Raw genomic sequence first — 17,875 nt, forward strand, 5'->3', positions numbered from 1 at the left:
AGGGGAGCCTGGCATGCTGCAGTCCATGGGGTTGCAAAGAGTCAGACACGACTTAGAGACTGAACAATAACAAGGATATAAAGGGAGACAAACTGTGTAAGTCATTTGTAAGGACTTTGGGTTTCAACTAAAAGAGTCAGACCAAGCACATGGGGAGGTTTCTAGGCCAACGAAGAGAAGTGATCTAACTGAAGAGTTCACAGGGTCCCTCTGGCTGAGTGACCTGATTGCAGAGGGCAGCATGGAAGCTTAGGGGTCAGGGAGTGGGCCACTGCAATAATCCAGGATGGAGGTGCCTGTGACTTGAATCAGAAGATTCTGGATATATTTTTAAGGCAGAGGCAACAGCACTTCTTGATTGATCAGATATGGGGTGTGAGAGAAAGGAGACAAGGACATGTCTGTGACCAGAAGTTGTCATTTCAGAGATGGGTCAATTTCTACCAGACCCTTCACGGACCCAAGCTTTAACTCTTAACTCTTAACCTCCTCTCTGTGAGGCAGGAATTTGGTTTATGAGCTCTCAGTCACTCAAATCTTTGTTAATTTGTACCTTCTAAGGTTTGGGGAAAGATGGTAATGAACAGGGAGGTGGAGTCTGGGCACCCTCATAGCGTGACAAACGACCCTGGGAGAAAAAAATGATTTGTTTTCAATCCCCTAACAATTCAGTTCAGGTCAGTCACTCAGTCATGTCCAACTCTTTGCAACCCCATGGACTGTAGCATATCAGGCCTCTCTATCCATCACCAACTACCAGAGTTTACTTAAACTCATGTCCATGGAGTTGGTGATGCCATCCAACCATCTCATCCTCCGTCGTCCCCTTCTCCTCCTGTCTTCAATCTTTCCCAGCATCAGGGTCTTTTCAAATGAGTCAGTTCTTTGAATCAGATGGCCAAAGTATCGGAGTTTCAGCTTCAATATCAGTCCTTCCAATGAATATTCAGGACTGATTTCCTTTAGGATACTGGTTGGATCTCCTTGTAGTCCAAGGGACTCTCAAGAGTCTTCTCCAACACCACAGTTCAAAAGCATCCATTCTTCAGTGCTCAGCTTTCTTCACAGTCCATCTCTCACATCCATACAAGACTACTGGAAAAACCATAGCCTTGACTAGACGGACCTTTGTTGGCAATGTCTCTGCTTTTAAAATGCTGTCTAGGTTGGTCATAACTTTTCTTCCAAGGAGTAAGCGTCTTTTAATTTCATGGCTGCAATCACCATCTGCAGTGATTTTGGAGCCCCCAAAATAAAGTCTGTCACTGTTTCCACTGTTTCCCCATCTATTTGCCATGAAGTGATGGGATCAGATGCCATGATCTTAGTTTTCTGACTGTTGAGCTTTAAGCCAACTTTTTCACTCTCCTCTTTCACTTTCATCAAGAGGTTCTTTAGTTCCTCTTCACTTTCTGCCATAAGGGTGGTGTCATCTGCATATCAGAGGTTATTGATATTTTTCTTGGCAATCTTGATTCCAGCTTGTGCTTCATCCAGCCCAGCGTTTTTCATTATGTACTCTGCATTTAAGTTAAATAAGCAGGCTGACAATATAAAGATTTGATGTACTCCTAGTCTGTTGTTCCATGTCCAGTTCTAACTGTTGCTTTCTGACCTGCAAGCAGATTTCTCAAGAGACAGGTCAGGTGGTCTGGTATTCCCATTTCTTGAAGAATTTTCCACAGTTTGTTGTGACCCACACAGTCAAAGGCTTTGGCATAGTCAATAAAGCAGAAATAGATGTTTTTCTGGAACTCTCTTGCTATTTCGATAATCCAATGGATGTTGGCAATTTGATAGTTGGTTCCTCTGCCTTTTCTAAAACCAGCTTGAACATCTGGAAGTTCTTAGTTCACATACTGTTGAAGCCTGGCTTAAGAATTTTGAGAATTACTTTACTAGCATGTGAGATGAGTGCAATTGTGTGGTAGTTTGAACATTCTTTGGCATTGCCTTTCTTTGGGATTGGAATGAAAACTAACCTTTTCCAGTCCTGTGGCCACTGCTGAGTTTTCCAAATTTGCTGGCATATTGACTGCAGCACTTTCACAGCATCATCTTTCAGGATTTGAAATAGCTCAACTGGAATTTCATCACCTCCACTAGCTTTGTTCATAGTGATGCTTCCTAAGGCCCACTTGACTTTGCATTCCAGGATGTCTGGCTCTAGGTGAGTGATCACACCATCGTGGTTATCTGGGTCGTGAAGATCTTTTTTGTATAGTTCTGTGTAATCTTGCCACCTCTTCTTAATATCTTCTGCTTCTGTTAGGTCCATACTATTTCTGTCCTTTATTGTGTCCATCTTTACATGAAATGTTCCCTTGGTATCTCTGATTTTCTTGTAGAGATCTCCAGTCTTTCCCATTCTACTGTTTTCCTCTATTTCTTTGCACTGATCACTGAGGAAGGCTTTCTTATTTCTCCTTGCTATTCTTTGGAACTCTCCATTCAAATGGGTATATCTTTCCTTTGCCCCTTTGTTTTTTGCTTCTCTTCACAGCTATTGGTAAGACCTCCTCAGACAGCCATTTTGCTTTTTTGCATTTCTTTTTCTTGGGGATGATCTTGATCCCTGTCTCCTGTACAGTGTCACGAACCTCCATCCATAATTCTTCAGGTACTCTGTCTATCAGATCTAATCCCTTGAATCTATTTCTCACTTCCACTGTATAATGGTAAGGTTTTGGTTTAGGCTATACTGAATGGTCTAGTGGTTTTCTCTACTTTCTTCAATTTAAGTCTGAATTTGGCAATAAGGAGTTCATGATCTGAGCCACAGTCAGCTCCCAGTCTTGTTTTTGCTGACTGTATAAAGCTTCTCCATCTTTGGCTGCAGAGAATATAATCTATCTGATTTCAGTATTGACCATCTGGTGATGTCCATGTGTAGAGTCTTCTCTTGTGTTGTTGGAAGAGGGTGTTTGCTATGACCAGGGCATTCTCTTGGCAAAATTTTATTAGCCTTTGCCCTGCTTCATTCTGTATTCCAAGGCCAAATTTGCCCATTACTTCAGGCGTTTCTTGACTTCCTACTTTTGCATTCCAGTCCCCTATAATGAAAAGGACATCTTTTTAAGGTGTTAGTTCTATAAGGTCTTGTAGGTCTTCATAGAACCGTTCAACTTCAGCTTCTTCAGCATTACTGGTTGGGGCATAGACTTGGATTACCATATGTTGAATGGTTTGCCTTGGAAACGAAGAGAGATCATTCTGTCGTTTTTGAGATTGCATCCAAGTACTGCATTTCAGAGTCTTTTGTTGACTATGATGGCTACTCCATTTCTTCTAAGGGATTCCTGCCCACAGTAGTAGATATGATGGACATCTGAGTTAAATTCACCCATTCCAGTCTAGTTTGCTGATTCCTAAAATGTCAGCGTTCACTCTTGTCATCTCCTGTTTGATCACTTTCAGTTTGCCTTGATTTATGGACATAACATTCCAGGTTCCTATGCAATATTGCTCTTTATAGCATCCGACCTTGCTTCCATTACCAGTCACATCCACAGCTGGGTATTGTTTTTGCTTTGGCTCCGTCTCTTCATTCTTTCTGGAGTTATTTCTCCACTGATCTTCTGTAGCATATTGGGCACCTACCGACCTTTGGAGTTCATCTTTCAGTGTCCTATCTGTTTGCCTTTTCATACTGTTCATGGGGTTCTCAGGGCAAGAATACTGAAGTGGTTTGTCATTCCCTTCTCCAGTGGACCACATTTTTTCAGAACTCTCCACCATGACCCATCTGTCTTGGGTGGCCCTACATGCATGGCTCATAATTTCATTGAGTTAGACAAGGCTGTGGTCCATGTGATCAGATTGGTTAGTTTTCTGTGACTCTGGTTTTCAGTCTGTCTGCCCTCTGATGGAGGATAAGAGGCTTGTGGAAGCTTTCTGATGGGAGAGACTGATCAAGAAACTGGGTCTTGTTCTCATGGGTGTGGCCATGCTCAGTAAATCTTTAATCCAATTTTCTGTTGATGGGTGGAGCTGTGTTCTCTCTCTGCTATTTACCTGGGGCCAAACTAACAATTGGGCTTCCCTAATAGCTCAGTTCACGGACCACAGCCTTAAGCCATGCCATGTGGCGCCACCCAAGATGGGAGGGTCATGGTGGAGAGGTCTGACAGAATGTGGTCCACTGGAGAAGGGAATGGCAAACCACTTCAGTTTTCTTGCCTTGAGAACCCCATGAATAGTATGAAAAGGAAAAATGATAGGCCACTGAAAGGGGAACTCCCCGGGTCAGTAGGTGCCCAATATACTACTGGAGGTCAGTGGAGAAATAACTCCAGAAAGAATGAAGGGATGGAGCCAAAGCAAAAACAATACCCAGTTGTGGGTGTGACTGGTAATAGAAGCAAGGTCCAATGCTGTAAAGAGCAGTATTGCATAGGAACCCGGAATGTCAGGTTCCTATCCAATACCATCTTCATGGCAGATAGATGGGGAAACAGTGGAAACAGTGTCAGACTTTATTTTTGGGGGCTCCAAAATCACTGCAGATGGTGATTGCAGCCATGAAATTAAAAGACGCTTACTCCTTGGAAGGAAAGTTACTACCAACCTAGATAGCATATTGAAAAGCAGAAATATTACTTTGCCAACAAAGGTCCGTCTAGTCAAGGCTATGGTTTTTCCAGTGGTCATGTATGGATGTGAGAGTTGGACTGTGAAGAAAGCTGAGGGCTGAAGAATTGATGCTTTGAACTGTGGTGTTGGAGAAAACTCTTGGGAGTCCCTTGGACTGCAAGGAGACTCAACCAGTCCATCCCAAAGGAGATCAGTCCTGGGTGTTCATTGAAAGGACTGATGCTGAAGCTGAAATTCTAATACTTAGGCCACCTCATGCGAAGAGTTGACTCATTGGAAAAGACCCTGATGCTGGGAGGGATTGGTGGCAGGAGAAGGGGATGACAGAGGATGAGATGGCTGAATGCCATCACCGACTCAATGGACATGAGTTTGAGTGAACTCTGGGAGTTGGTGATGGACAGGGAGGCCTGGCGTGCTGTGATTCATGGGGTTGCAAATGTCGGACACGACTGAGCAACTGAACTGAACTGATAGCTCAGTTGGTAAAGAATCCACCTGCAACGCAGGAGACCCGGTTCGATTCCTGGATCGGGAAGATCCCCTGGAGAAGGGAAAGGCTACCCACTCCAGTATTCTGGCCTAGAGAATTCCATGGAGTCGCAAAGAGTCGGACATGACTGAGCCACTTTCAAACTAACAATTGGCCCCATAATAATCATAGAGATTAGTTCAACTATGCTTCCTCAAAGCTCAATAGAAGTACCCGGCACTGGGTAAATATTCAATCAATAATTCTTACACGAATAGGAGCATTTCTGCTGGAATATTTTCCGCAGGACCACTCTCCAGCCAATTCCAGGACCCAGAACCCCTTTCTCCTAGTAAAGACAGAGAGCTGACCAGGCCGCGTCAACACCTTGGAACAGAGTCCACAGCTTGGAACAGCTCGGAAAGGTACCTACCAAGTGCCACGCAAGCTTACGATTGGGCCGAGAATGAGAGGATGACAGGCATTCGGCCCAATAGGAGGTTGGAATTCGCAAGTATGGGCGTGGCCCGAACGGCTCCAGGGACGGCGCTCTGGCCGTGCGGAAGACTCCTCTGTGCGCTGCTCCGTCCCGCTTCCGGCTGATCTTTTTTCCGCTTCCGGTCCGGTACTGGCGTCTTTGCTGAGGGTCACATTGAGCTTCCAGCCACTTCAGGGGCATCTTTAGGTGAGTGTTGAGGGCTCGGGAACCTGGAACCCTATTTTGGAGGACTGAGGATCCCTACTGGAAAATGAAATGACTTTTCCATCCGGCGGTGGCCGACCTCCCGGAACCCTGGGGTCGTTTCAATTATTGGTCCTAACTGACGATTATTTGGTTCTTCTCGGATGCCTAGAACTTTCAAAGCGATTTATGTTGATTCATTTAAGCTTCCCTCCAACTCTATGAGATAAGGCCTGTTATTATCTCTTTTAGCTAGGAGGCAACTGAGGCTTAGATACTACTCAGTTTAGCTAGCGATCAGGATTTGAAATCATTAGGACTGCATTGCTGTTAATCACCAGGCCGCAGGCATTTCTCTCCCCGGCCCCTGACCCCCGAGGCTCGGCTGGGCTGCAGCCTGGCTTCCTGGTGACTCCCCACCCCCACCCCCCGCCCCTTGCACGTTCGAGGGGTTGCAGCGTCATCCCCAGTCCACCCTTACTCCCGAAATCAGATGGAGATGGCTTTCAAAACAACTCTTCGGACCGTGTCTATGTCACCGCGTCTAGTGTTACACATCCTCTGCTCCCAAAAAGACGCTACTCCGGTGCCCCAAATCCTTACCACTACCCTTGGTCGCTTGAATTTGTTACTGGTCTACTTAACTTCTATGTAATACCACGACTCCTCAAATAATCTGGAATAGAGGTGGTGTCAGATTCCCTAATGAAAACCGTGTGTCACCTCATAAAAGATTATGGGACAGGTTTTTAACCCTAGGTCCACAGAATGGATGGAACTCAAGGGATGCTAGTGAATAGAGATAAATTTACATCTGCATTTTTGCCAGTTTCTCATTGATAATGTAGCATTTCCTTTGCTTGGGAATGGAGGCAGTAGCGGTAGTATTTGGCATCATCAGCAGTGAAAATCACAGGTCATCATATCATATATCCCATTATGTTCGCAGGTTTCACAGCATAACCCTTTTCAGGCATGATTATTTGAAACTGTGGTAGTTCATAAATCCTCAGCTACAGGTAATTGGTTTTCTTTGTGATCCTGTGCAGTTTTTAAATGCACTGAAACATATTCGGAGAAAGGGTTCATTAGATTCCTGAGGACTTCATGGCACCAATAGAGATTAAAAACCTTTGCATTGTAGGTTATGTTAGTGATGGAGTGCACCTCCACCCCATGTGTGCTGTATGACCTTGGGAAGTTGCTTAAACACCCTGTCTCTTGTCTGTGAAGCAGTGATAATAATAGTTCCTGTCTTTTGGAATAGCTTTAGGAGTAAAGCTTCCTTGCCTATAGTAAGCACTCAGTGAATATCAACTAGTGTTATTTTGGCCTGTTTTTTTTAACCAAGGAGTTGTCTACCCCCACACATCGTGCTGTGACTTCCATACCTGATGTGTTCTTGCCCAGCCCTTCACCTCTGTCTGTATGTTGAAAGGAAGGGGGTATTGGCTCGTTCACACCCAGCCCATTCTTCTCTGTCAGGCCTCCACTGGGCCTGGGTGGGCTGACAGCCCCGTGTCCAGGCCCTCAGGACCTCTGCCAGAATCCACTGTCTTTCCCGCCAGGAGTCAGCACTATGGCAGAAGACATCAAGACCAAAATCAAGAACTACCAGACTGCTCCTTTTGACAGCCGCTTCCCCAACCAGAACCAGACCAGGAACTGCTGGCAGAACTACCTGGGTGAGCAGGACTTGGGGTGGACGGGGGCAGTGTTGACCTTCCCCTGATCCCACACCTCATATCACTTACCTCTTGCCTCCTTATAGCCTCTTCTCTTTCATTCTGAACGTCCTACTTCACGGGGCCCATGCCCCCATCACCACCTGTGTTCAAGATCTGACCTAGGGTCACGAACTTTGGATCCCATAGTGATTTCCACACCCCCCCACCCCCACAAGATATGTATATGTCTGTCTGTCTATATGGAATATAACATACTTATAGGAAGTACATAAACCATAATATACAGCTAAATGAATAACTCTAAATTGAATCCTCCATGTGATTATAATCTGGATAGAAAACTGGATACTGCCAGTCCTCTGAGCTCCCCTGTCTGCTGCATGCCGTCTCCTGAAAGCAACACTCTGCTCTCCCCACTAGAGTTGTAACCGCACAGACTTAGGGCAGTCATATTTTGGTTTTATCACCACTTGAAGGTTTGCTTCTTTGTGAACTTTATAAATACTGTGTTGTCTTATGCTTGGATTTCTTCATTCAATAGTTATGAAGATTCTTCCATGCTGTGGCATATATTTTGCTCATTTTTATTGTGTACCATTTTCCAACATTTCATTCATGAACACTGGTGTGGTTTCCAGTTTAGGGCTCATATGAATGATGCTGCTATAATTGATGTAATTTGATGTCTTTGTGAATGCTTTCTGTCTTAGGGAGTGTGCCCAGGAGTGTAATACTTGGAATAATCTTTGAATTAATTTCCTACTATTAAAAACTAGATTATCCCCCTCCTTTCTCCTCTCCTGGATGCCAGCATCTTAGCATCAAGACCATCTTCCCCTTCCCTTGTCCTGGTTCTGGACTTCCATAATCCCCACACACACCTCTCAGGTTTCCCTGTTGTTCCTGACCCGGAAGTTCCAAGTTGAACAGTAGTTCTTTTTTCTTTTTTTTCTTGGCTACTCTGGGTCTCCTTTGTGATGCACGGGCTAGGCTTCCTTTCCCTGTGGGATCTTAGTTCCTCCTCCAGGCCATGAACCCAGATCCCCTGTAATGAATGGAAGGCGGATTCTTAACACCAGGGAAGTCCCAGACAGTAGTTCTTTATGGATTGCAAAATAAGCTTAGTGTGGTGTGTCTAGCCCTTTTCAGTACTACCCTTGTAAGGATATACTTTCTTTGTGAAACTTGGGAGTGGGGGGGATTCGTGTAACTGGTTGTGAAGTAAAAAGTATTTCTGAATTTTGATCAGAAATGTGTTCCAGCCCTTGGTGTGGGCTGACCCTGATCTCTTTTCTTCATAGACTTCCACCGCTGTGAGAAGGCAATGACCGCTAAAGGAGGTGACGTCTCCGTGTGCGAATGGTACCGGCGTGTGTACAAGTCCCTCTGCCCCATATCCTGGGTAGGTGCCTCCTGGGGCCCTTGGGATGCCAGGGTGGGGTGGGGTTTTTGCCAAGGGCGTATGGTGACTTGGTGGGGGCTTTTTTGTGAGGGGCAGAGGGAGGACAAGGCTTCACACCGGCCATGGATGCACCTTTGCTTCTTCCTAGAATTGCCCGCCTTTCCTCCTTTCACCAGACCTCTCAACCAGCCAGGCTCTCAGCCAAGGCAGCCAGATCCATCTCACCCAGGTGCTCTACAAGTACATGCCCTGTCCCTGTGGAGCTCATCCGCTTTTGGAGTCTTGTCCTTTCTTTATATGAACATTTCCAAGTGTGTATAAAAGTAGAATAATTCAGTCAGTTCAGTTGCTCAGTCGTGTCCGACTATTTGCGACCCCATGAATCGCAGCACGCCAGGCCTCCCTGTCCATCACCAACTCCCAGAGTTCACCCAAACTCATGTGCATCAAGTCGGTGATGCCATCCAGCCATCTCATCCTCTGTTGTCCCCTTCTCCTCCTGCCCCCAATCCCTCCCAGCATCAGAGTCTTTTCCAATGAGTCAGCTCTTCGCAACTCTCAAGAGTCTTCTCCAGCACCACAGTTCAAAAGCATTAATTCTTCAGGGCTCAGCCTTCTTCACAGTCCAACTCTCACATCCATACATGACCACTGAAAAAAACCACAGCCTTGACTAGATGGACCTTTGTTGGCAGAGTAATATCTCTGCTTTTTAATATGCTATCTAGGTTGGTCATAACTTTCCTTCCAAGGAGTAAGCGTCTTTTAATTTCATGGCTGCAGTCATCATCTGCAATGATTTTGGAGCCCCCAAAAATAAAGTCTGACACTGTTTCCACTGTTTTCCCATCTATTTCCCATGAAGTGATGGGACCAGATGCCATGATCTTCGTTTTCTGAATGTTGACCTTTAAGCCAACTTTTTCACTCTCCACTTTGACTTTCATCAAGAGGCTTTTTAGTTCCTCTTCACTTTCTGTCATAAGGTTGATGTTATCTGCATATCTGAGGTTATTGATATTTCTCCTGGCAGTCTTGATTCCAGCTTGTACTTCTTCCAGCCCAGTGTTTCTCATGAATAATTAAGTGACCCCAAATATACCCATCACCCAAACTGAGTAGTTAGTTCAAGATTTCTCCACGTCTCCTCCATCTATCCCCACCCCCACCCCATTTTCTTTGGCTGCCCTGGGTCTGTGTCGCAGCACACGGGCTCTTTGTTGTGACATGCGAGGGGACTTCTCTAGTTACAGGGCACAGGCTTAGTTGTCCAACCAAAGATCAAACCTGAGTCCCCTGCACTGGAAGGCAGATTCTCAACCACGGGACCCTAGGGAAGTCCCATCTGTCCTTTTTGTTTCTTTCCTTGGCTGGAGTATTCTGAAGCAAATCCCAGATCTGTCATTTCACCCCTGCCTACTTCTGTGTGCATCTCTAAAACTAGGGATGCAGTGAGGCAGTCTTCTAGGCCTGATCCAACCAGACCTGTTGTTACTATTTGATACTCTGCCATACCCTCTTTTTTTTTTTTAGTAAAATATTACTTTATTTCATCAAGTCGAAGACCCCATTGACTACAGGAAACACTTAGAGATGTTTAAATCTTTTTTTATTTTAATGCTGGAAATGAATATGACAAGCATGCTAATTTCAGAGATGTTAAAATGAAAAAATGTGTCTTAAAATCAGAATATGATATTATTACAAAACTAACAGTGCTCATTTTTAAAAACAAAACAAATATGAGCAATACAGTAAAATAAAAATTAGATCTACTTGCGTTCCTCAGTCCCCCTCTCCCCTTGTTGCTGCTGCTGCTAAGTTGCTTCAGTCGTGTCCGACTCTGTGCGACCCCATAGACGGCAGCTCACCAGGCTCCCCCGTCCCTGGGACTCTGCAGGCAAGAACACTGGAGTGGGTTGCCATTTCCTCCTCCAGTGCATGAAAGTGAAAAGTGAAAGTGAAGTCGTTCAGTCGTGTCCAACTCCTAGCAACCCCATGGACTACAGCCCACCAGGCTCCTCCATCCATGGGACTTTCCAGGCAAGAGTACTGGAGTGGGGTGCCATTGCCTTCTCCACCCTCTCCCCTTAGGTAACAATTATTAGCAGATTCCTTTTTCTGTGTATACATTTATCATTCATAAGCCTATGGAACTTCTGTGTAAGGATGGGTCATACTGTATAGTCTGTCCTATGTCTTGCTTTGACTTATCAACATGTTTTGAGCCTTTTTTTTTTTTTTTTTATGACATTGCCTATAGATCTACCTCATTTTTGTTTGTTTCTTTCCTTTTTTAAAATTTTTTGGCCATTCTGCATGGCATGTGGAATCTTAGTTTCCCAACCAGGGATCGAACCCTCACCCCCTGTAGTAGAAGCACAGAGTCTTAACCACTTGATTGCCAAGGAAGTTCTTAATATACAGATGCTTTTATTCAACTGGTCCCCTTGGATTATGTTCCCATTTTTCAGTATTTTAAACATCTATGATGTGCATCTTTGGGGCCTGTTGGTTGAGAACAGACTGCCTTAATTCACTTTTCCTCAGCCTGTTTGGTACCTCACACCTCTCCAGCCACACACTCTTAAGTGCCTTTGCATACCCACTCCCCTCTCAGGATTTCTTCTTGTCCCTACATGATCTTGGGTAGCATCCACCCTCCAGCCTCTGGGCCTGCATTGGATGGGTGCACACTGGCCCAGGCGCTAGGAAGTGTGCTTCTGGACCCAGTGCTGCCCCATACCCCAGTCCCTGGCACCAGGGCCTACCGTTACCTGGGGATCATCAGATTATGTGGTCCATCCCCTCAAGCACTCACTGTATCTGCCTCCTTAGCCCTTCTTAGGGCTGGATATGAACACATTTTTTTTAACACACTCTTTATACCCAGCAGGCCTGACTTCTTTGTTCTAGAAATTGGTGACACAAAAATAACTGTTTTGTTAATGCTGTTTGTTTTTGTTTTTTATAAGAATGAAACCACTTCATAAAAACTTAAGAAATAGAGGAAGGGGAAAAAATTGTTCTTCATCCTCCTGATCTGGCTGATCATAATGTAACATCTTCCAAGTGTTTCCTGTGTGTTTTTAAAAATTAGTCTCTAACCCCAAAATGTGTATTTGGAGAAGAATGGGGGTGAGAGTCCAGCACTTTTTGTGTATGAGCATTTAAAACATTTTTGCTTATCAGCTTTTCTCTTTTTCTCTTTTGCCACATCTTGAGGCTTTCAAGATCTTAGTTCCCCCATCAGGGATTGAACCCCGGCCCCCACAGCAGTGAAAGCCCTGAATCCTAACCACTAGGCCACCAGGGAACTAACTGCCTTTTATTTTCCAGTGTTAAAACATCTGTAGTTTCTCCATGAAAAATTCAGTGGCTTTTTGGAAAGCTTCAAAACAAGTTTTTATGGTGTAGAAAGTGGAAATCTCCTAAGTCATCCCCTTTCTGAATCCAAAGTTAACTTCCCTTCGAAATTTGGTATAAATCTTCCACTTCCTTTTCTGTGTGCTAATGTTTGTATAGCTGTGGGTATATATTTATATGCTTTTAAAATACAGTTATGGATCATACTTGAGATACTGTCTTATCTTTGGCTTTTTTACTTTGTTTTATTTTCGTGTCAGTACAACCTGCTCGATTACTGGGTAGCCATTGTCTTTCATAGTTAAAAAATAGTTCCTTCCCCTTTAACTGGACTCAGTCTTTTTTCACTATTTTAAATGATAACTGCAGTGTGCAGTTCCACTACAGGAAATATTTTTCATCTGCTTTCCATGAAGTGAGATTATTGAGCAAAGACTAATTTGACAAAGGATCAGATCAGCCTAGTCCTTCAATATAAAAGAAAGTGAGCAGGGGTAGATAGTGCTCAGTGTTGGTGGTTCTGTAGACTGGTCCAGTCGCTTTTAAGATCCATCCTGAGGCAGGATCTTTCAAAATTAAAAAAATCATACTGCAGATATGGCCTTTTCACCTCTACACATCCTGTAAAAATGTGTACGAAGACATCCACTGCAGAGTGGTTTGTAATGGGGAACATTCGGAAACATGTTGAATAAATGGATATTCATCTTGATCTTTATGACAGAATACAGAAAGAGCTCTAAGACTCATGAAAAAAGCAAGTAGCAGGACAGTTTAAGTACAGAGTATTTGTGATGTATGGTGTATGTGTGTGTAAATAAAACAGGCACTTACTGAAGGCACTTAAATGTTGTATTTTATGTCATAAAAGGGCAAACATGTTAAAAACAGATAGGTCCTTTTATCAGGATCGTCATTTTACAGAATTGGAAACTGGAGCCCTGAAAGGTTGAGTGATGTGCCTGAGGAGATCACAGCTGGGAAGTGATGGCGTGGGGGTTCAGACTGTCTTCCTTGTCCATGCACTTAGCCATTCCTCTGCTGTATCGCATGTGAGTGTGCATGTGTGTATAAAAATGTGCTTCTGACTGCCTGTAGGAGGGTTCACACGTTGCAGAGCATTAGTTCTAGGTAGTGTTAACAGTTTGCTGTGGGCCTTTCTGTTAGGTTTCATAGGTGTGCACACATACATGAGCAATAGTGGGATCACGCTGTATATCCAGTTTGGATCTTTTTGCACTTGATTGTATATCTTGGAGATGCATTCCTGCTGAAGTATAGATAGCCTCTTTCCCCCACCCCCCCGCCCCACAGCTGCCCAGTATTCCTTCTTCCCTCTGTTCTGTCAGACATCATTGAGTGTTGACTTTGGGGTTCCTGAAGCAGGGCACACACAGTCATACTCCTGAAGCTCTGTACACACGTCTCCCCATGGACAGCTCGGCTATGAGTCTGCCTGATACTCCTCTCCACCCACCTTCCACCTCCTCTCCCCTCAGTGCGTCAGCTCATTCAAGGCATTGATTTTTGTCCTTCTGGGTCAGTATTGGTCCCCTGACTCCTGGAACAGCTGCCACTATTGACATATAGCAGGTACTGGGGTTCCTTGTTGACTGAACAGGTGGGCAGACTAAGGAAGGCGAAGAAGTCCGCCCATCTAGTTTCCCTGTGGAGGAAGGAAGTAACACTGGCTGTCTATCTACAGGTGTCAACTTGGGACGATCGCCGGGCAGAAGGCACATTTCCTGGGAAGATCTGAACTGGCTCCATCCCACCTCCTCTGTCCTCCGTCCTTCTCCCCAGGGTGGTGAAGGGGGACCGGGGTACATGGTGATCCCCACCCTGGGATCCTGAATCATGGTATAACTAATAATAAATGCTCGTTGGAAACGTGTAAGGCTGTGTATGTGTAAAAGAGCTGGACGATGGGGCCAGAAGCGGGGCGGAATTAGTACCATGATCAGTAAAGGGGACTGAATTCAGGGTGGGGTTTTTTGTTTTTTGTTTGTTTTTCTTTGAATAAACTTTGACCACCTCTTCTTTACCAGACAATAGAGTGAATGATTATACAAAATAACTTCAAGTTACCGTATGTGCTAAAATTTATCCATACGTTCTGCTTTGTTATGTACAATTTTTAAAACTTACATTTTGAATCACACGAAAATAGTATAATAAAAACTATCACCTAGCTCAGCAGTGATCAACAAATGACCAATTAGTTTCATCTCAGCTGCTTCTCTTTACTAGGTTATTTTATTTAGTTATTCCCACGCCACCCAGGTTGTGGGATCTTAGTTCCCCAACCAGGGATTGAACCTAGACCCTTGGCAATACAAGTGCCAAGTCCTAACCCTGGACCACCAGGGAATTCCCTATCTAGATAATTTTAAAGCAAATACTGGAGATCATATTTTATCTAGAAATATGGTACAGATTTATTTTAAACAATCATAATTACATCTAAAAACTAAGAAGTTCTTAATATTGTCTAATAAGCAGTCTAATGTGCAATGTGTTAATTTCTCCCAGTTTTCTAGGCCTCCTGTATTGATCATAGTGACGATTGGAAGTCATGTAAGTAGACCAAGTTAAGAATTGTCCTTTCTTGACATCCCCAAAGGAATTGTCACACAACAGTACAAATTATCATCCACTGCAAACTTGTCAATAGGGAATTCCTCAGACAGCGTGACAGCTAGCGTACCGTGTTGTGGTCAGATTGATGTTTTCTCAAGTCAGTCAGTTCAGTCACTCAGTCATGTCTGGCTCTTTGTAACTCCATGGACTGCAGCACGCCAGGCTTCCCTGTCCATCACCAACTTCCAGAGCTTGCTCAAACTCGTTCATTGAATTGGTGATGCCATCCAACCATCTCATCCTCTGTCATCCCCTTTTCCTCCTGTCTTCAATCTTTCCCAGCATCAGGGTCTTCTCCAATGAGTCAGTTCTTCACATCAGGTGGCTAAAGTATTGGAGTTTCAGCTTTAGCATCAGTCCTTCCAATTCAGGACTTCCAATTCAGGACTGATTTCCTTCAGGATGGACTGGTTGGATCTCTTTGCAGTCCAAGGGACTCAAGAGTCTTCTCCAGTACCACAGGTCAAAAGCATCAGTTCTTCGGCACTCAGCTTTCTTTATAGTCCCAACTCTCACATCCATACATGACTACTGGAAAAACCATAGCTTTGACTAGATGGACCTTTGTCAGCCAAGTAATGGAGAAGGCAGTGACACCCCACTCCAGTACTCTTGCCTGGAAAATCCCATGGATGGAGGAGCCTGATGGGCTGCAGTCCATGGGGTCGCTAAGAGTCGGACACGACTGAGCGACTTCCCTTTCACTCTTCACTTTCATGCTTTGGAGAAGGAAATGGCAACCCACTCCAGTGTTCTTGCCTGGAGAATCCCAGGGACGGGGGAGCCTGGTGGGCTGCCGTCTATGGGGTCGCACAGAGTCGGACACGACCGAAGCGACTTAGCAGTAGCAGCAGCCAAGTAATGTCTCTGCTTTTTAATATGCTGTCTAGGTTGGTCATAGCTTTTCTTCCAGAGAGCAAACGTTTAATTTCATGGCTGCAGTCACCATCGGCAGTGATTTTGGAGCCCAGGTCTGTCTCTGTTTCCATTGTTTCCCCATTTATTTGCCATGAAGTGATGGGACCAACTGCCATGATCTTAGTTTTTTGAATGTTCAGTTTTAAGCCAGCTTTTTCACTCTCCTCTTTTATCAAGAGGCTGTTTAGTTCTTCACTTTCTGCCATAAGTGTGGTGTCATCTGCATGTCTGAGGTTATTGATATTTCTCCCAGCAGTCTTGATTCCACCTTGTGCTTCATCCAGCCCAGCATTTTGCTTGATGTACTCTGAATATAAGTTAAATAAGCAGGGTGACAATAAATGGTTGTTTTACAAACTTAGGTTCAAAAGAGCAGAGAGATGATTCTCATATTGAGGAACAATGGCCCTGTGAGAGTGCTCCTGAAACGGCCACCCATGAGGAGGGGGAGCTGTAAACCAATGGGCCTAGTGAGCACAGAGAAACTAGAAGCTTCTGGCATGTGTTGGGAATAGGAAAGAATGTAAACATGGTGAAATTTCAAATGAATACAGTCCAGTGAAAAACCAAGATGTAGGACTTCCCTTGACCCCACCTACCCAGTTCTGCCCAGAGGCTGCCACCATGAGCAGTTCCAGAGATTGCCCAGAGAAGCATCTAGAAACATAAATACGGATTCTGTCTATAGTTGGTTTGATAAGCATTCACACAGCTCTCCATTTCCTCTTTGATCTCCCACTGCTCGTGTGCTCTAGCAGTTCCAACTGCCCTGCTCTTCATTGTGACAGGAACTGGGAGGTAACGAGGTCAGCGCACTAAGCTGGCTCCAACCGCAAGGTCTGCACCCGCCGCTTGCTCTGTCTGCAGTGCTTTCCCACGAGCTAGCCACTCGGCTTGCTCCCTCCTGCATTCAGGTCTTCCCAGGTACCATGAAGTGAGCTCTTCCCTGACCACTCGACCTACCAATTCACCTCCACACACATGGAATTCCCTGGCAGTCCAGTGGTTAGGACTCCACACTGACTGCCAAGAGAATTGGGATCCTGCAAGAAGGGCCAAAAAAACAAAACACACACTTTGCAGCCCTCACCCCTTTCATTTCTTAAGCACTTACCACTAATATTCCCTACATTCTATCCCTTGATAATCATCTCCCCACCACTAAAACATAATTTGCACAAGGGCAAGGAATATGTGTATTCCGTCTTCATCTTATTGCCCTGTTAGTGGGGACCACTATTTGTCTCCTCTGAAAAGATCTGGCAGGTGACCTGTGGGATGATACTATGGAGAACAGTTCCACCACGACAGCCTTGCACAGTACAGTACTGTTAACTTGTAAGCACAATGTTGGACAGCAGACCTTTAGAATTTATTCATCTTGTATAACTGAAACTTTATATCCGTTGATTAGTAATTTCCCCATTTTCCTCATCACTCCCCATCCCCTGGCAATCACCATTCTACTCTCTGCTTTAATGTCTGACTATTTTCCTCTTTTTTAAAAAAATATTTTTATTTATTTGGTGGTGTCAGGTCTTAGTCATAGCATGTGGGATCTACTTCCTTGACCAGGGATCAAACCCAGTGCCCCTGCACTGGGAGCATGGAGTCTTAGCTGTTAGGCCACCAGGGAAGTCCCTTCATTACCTGTGATAAGTGGAATTATACACTATTTGTTGTTCTGTGACTGGTTTATTTCATGCAGCACCGGGTCCTCTAGGTTCATCCGTGTTGTGTATTGCGGGATTTCCTGCCTTTCTAAGGCTGAAGGATATTCCATTGTATATATAGATCATGCTCCCTCTGTCAGGAATGTTCTTTTCTGCCTTTTACCTGCCAGCCCATCTCCTCCTCCAATGTCCCTTCCTCCAGGAAGCCTTCCTCTGCACCCTCGGCTGGGTTGGACACTTCCTTTGGGTTCACACATTCCCTTTGTTTTCCCCATGGCGGCCCTGACCTCTTGGCCTGAGCGTCCTCGCTTGGTCACTCTGGCATCCCCTTGACCGTGCTGAGCTATCACTCTCTGGTGACTGTCTGTCCACACAACTCCCTCCACCCCTGCCTGCCGCCAGCCCCTTCTTCCGTGAGCTTGTGAGGGCAGGGACAGAGCC

The 17,875-nt window shown here is 44.8% G+C and overlaps 1 protein-coding gene and 1 non-coding gene across 3 annotated transcripts; one reads left to right on the forward strand and one right to left on the reverse strand.

The window, feature by feature from the left end:
- The first annotated feature begins 5,593 nt into the window (after positions 1-5,593).
- LOC102413847 (cytochrome c oxidase subunit 6B1) lies at positions 5,594-14,097 on the forward strand. 2 transcript variants are annotated; one of them, XM_006068797.3, is made up of 4 exons: positions 5,594-5,750; positions 7,316-7,432; positions 8,737-8,837; positions 13,909-14,097. In XM_006068797.3, exons 2-4 carry the CDS (start codon positions 7,327-7,329, stop codon positions 13,960-13,962), a joined length of 261 nt encoding a protein of 86 aa, XP_006068859.1. In that variant the 5' UTR covers positions 5,594-5,750; positions 7,316-7,326; the 3' UTR covers positions 13,963-14,097. The 2 variants fall into 2 exon arrangements, with proteins under 2 accessions (XP_006068859.1, XP_025125766.1); XM_025269981.2 differs by having other exon boundaries at positions 5,602-5,750; positions 7,233-7,432.
- A 404-nt stretch (positions 14,098-14,501) lies between these two features.
- TRNAT-UGU lies at positions 14,502-14,573 on the reverse strand. The gene has a single exon. It is a non-coding gene; the product is annotated as a tRNA-Thr (tRNA).
- Positions 14,574-17,875: the final 3,302 nt, after the last annotated feature.

This window comes from Bubalus bubalis, chromosome 18 (genome assembly GCF_019923935.1).
Source record: "Bubalus bubalis isolate 160015118507 breed Murrah chromosome 18, NDDB_SH_1, whole genome shotgun sequence".
NCBI classification, from domain to species: Eukaryota; Metazoa; Chordata; class Mammalia; order Artiodactyla; family Bovidae; genus Bubalus; species Bubalus bubalis.

Coding starts and splice junctions, on each gene's coding strand:
- LOC102413847 (XM_006068797.3), top strand. CDS start 7,327: ATGGCAGAAGACATCAAGACCAAAATCAAGAACTACCAGACTGCTCCT. Junction 7,433..8,736: donor CTGCTGGCAGAACTACCTGG/GTGAGCAGGACT, acceptor TTTTCTTCATAG/ACTTCCACCGCTGTGAGAAG. Junction 8,838..13,908: donor CCCTCTGCCCCATATCCTGG/GTAGGTGCCTCC, acceptor GTCTATCTACAG/GTGTCAACTTGGGACGATCG.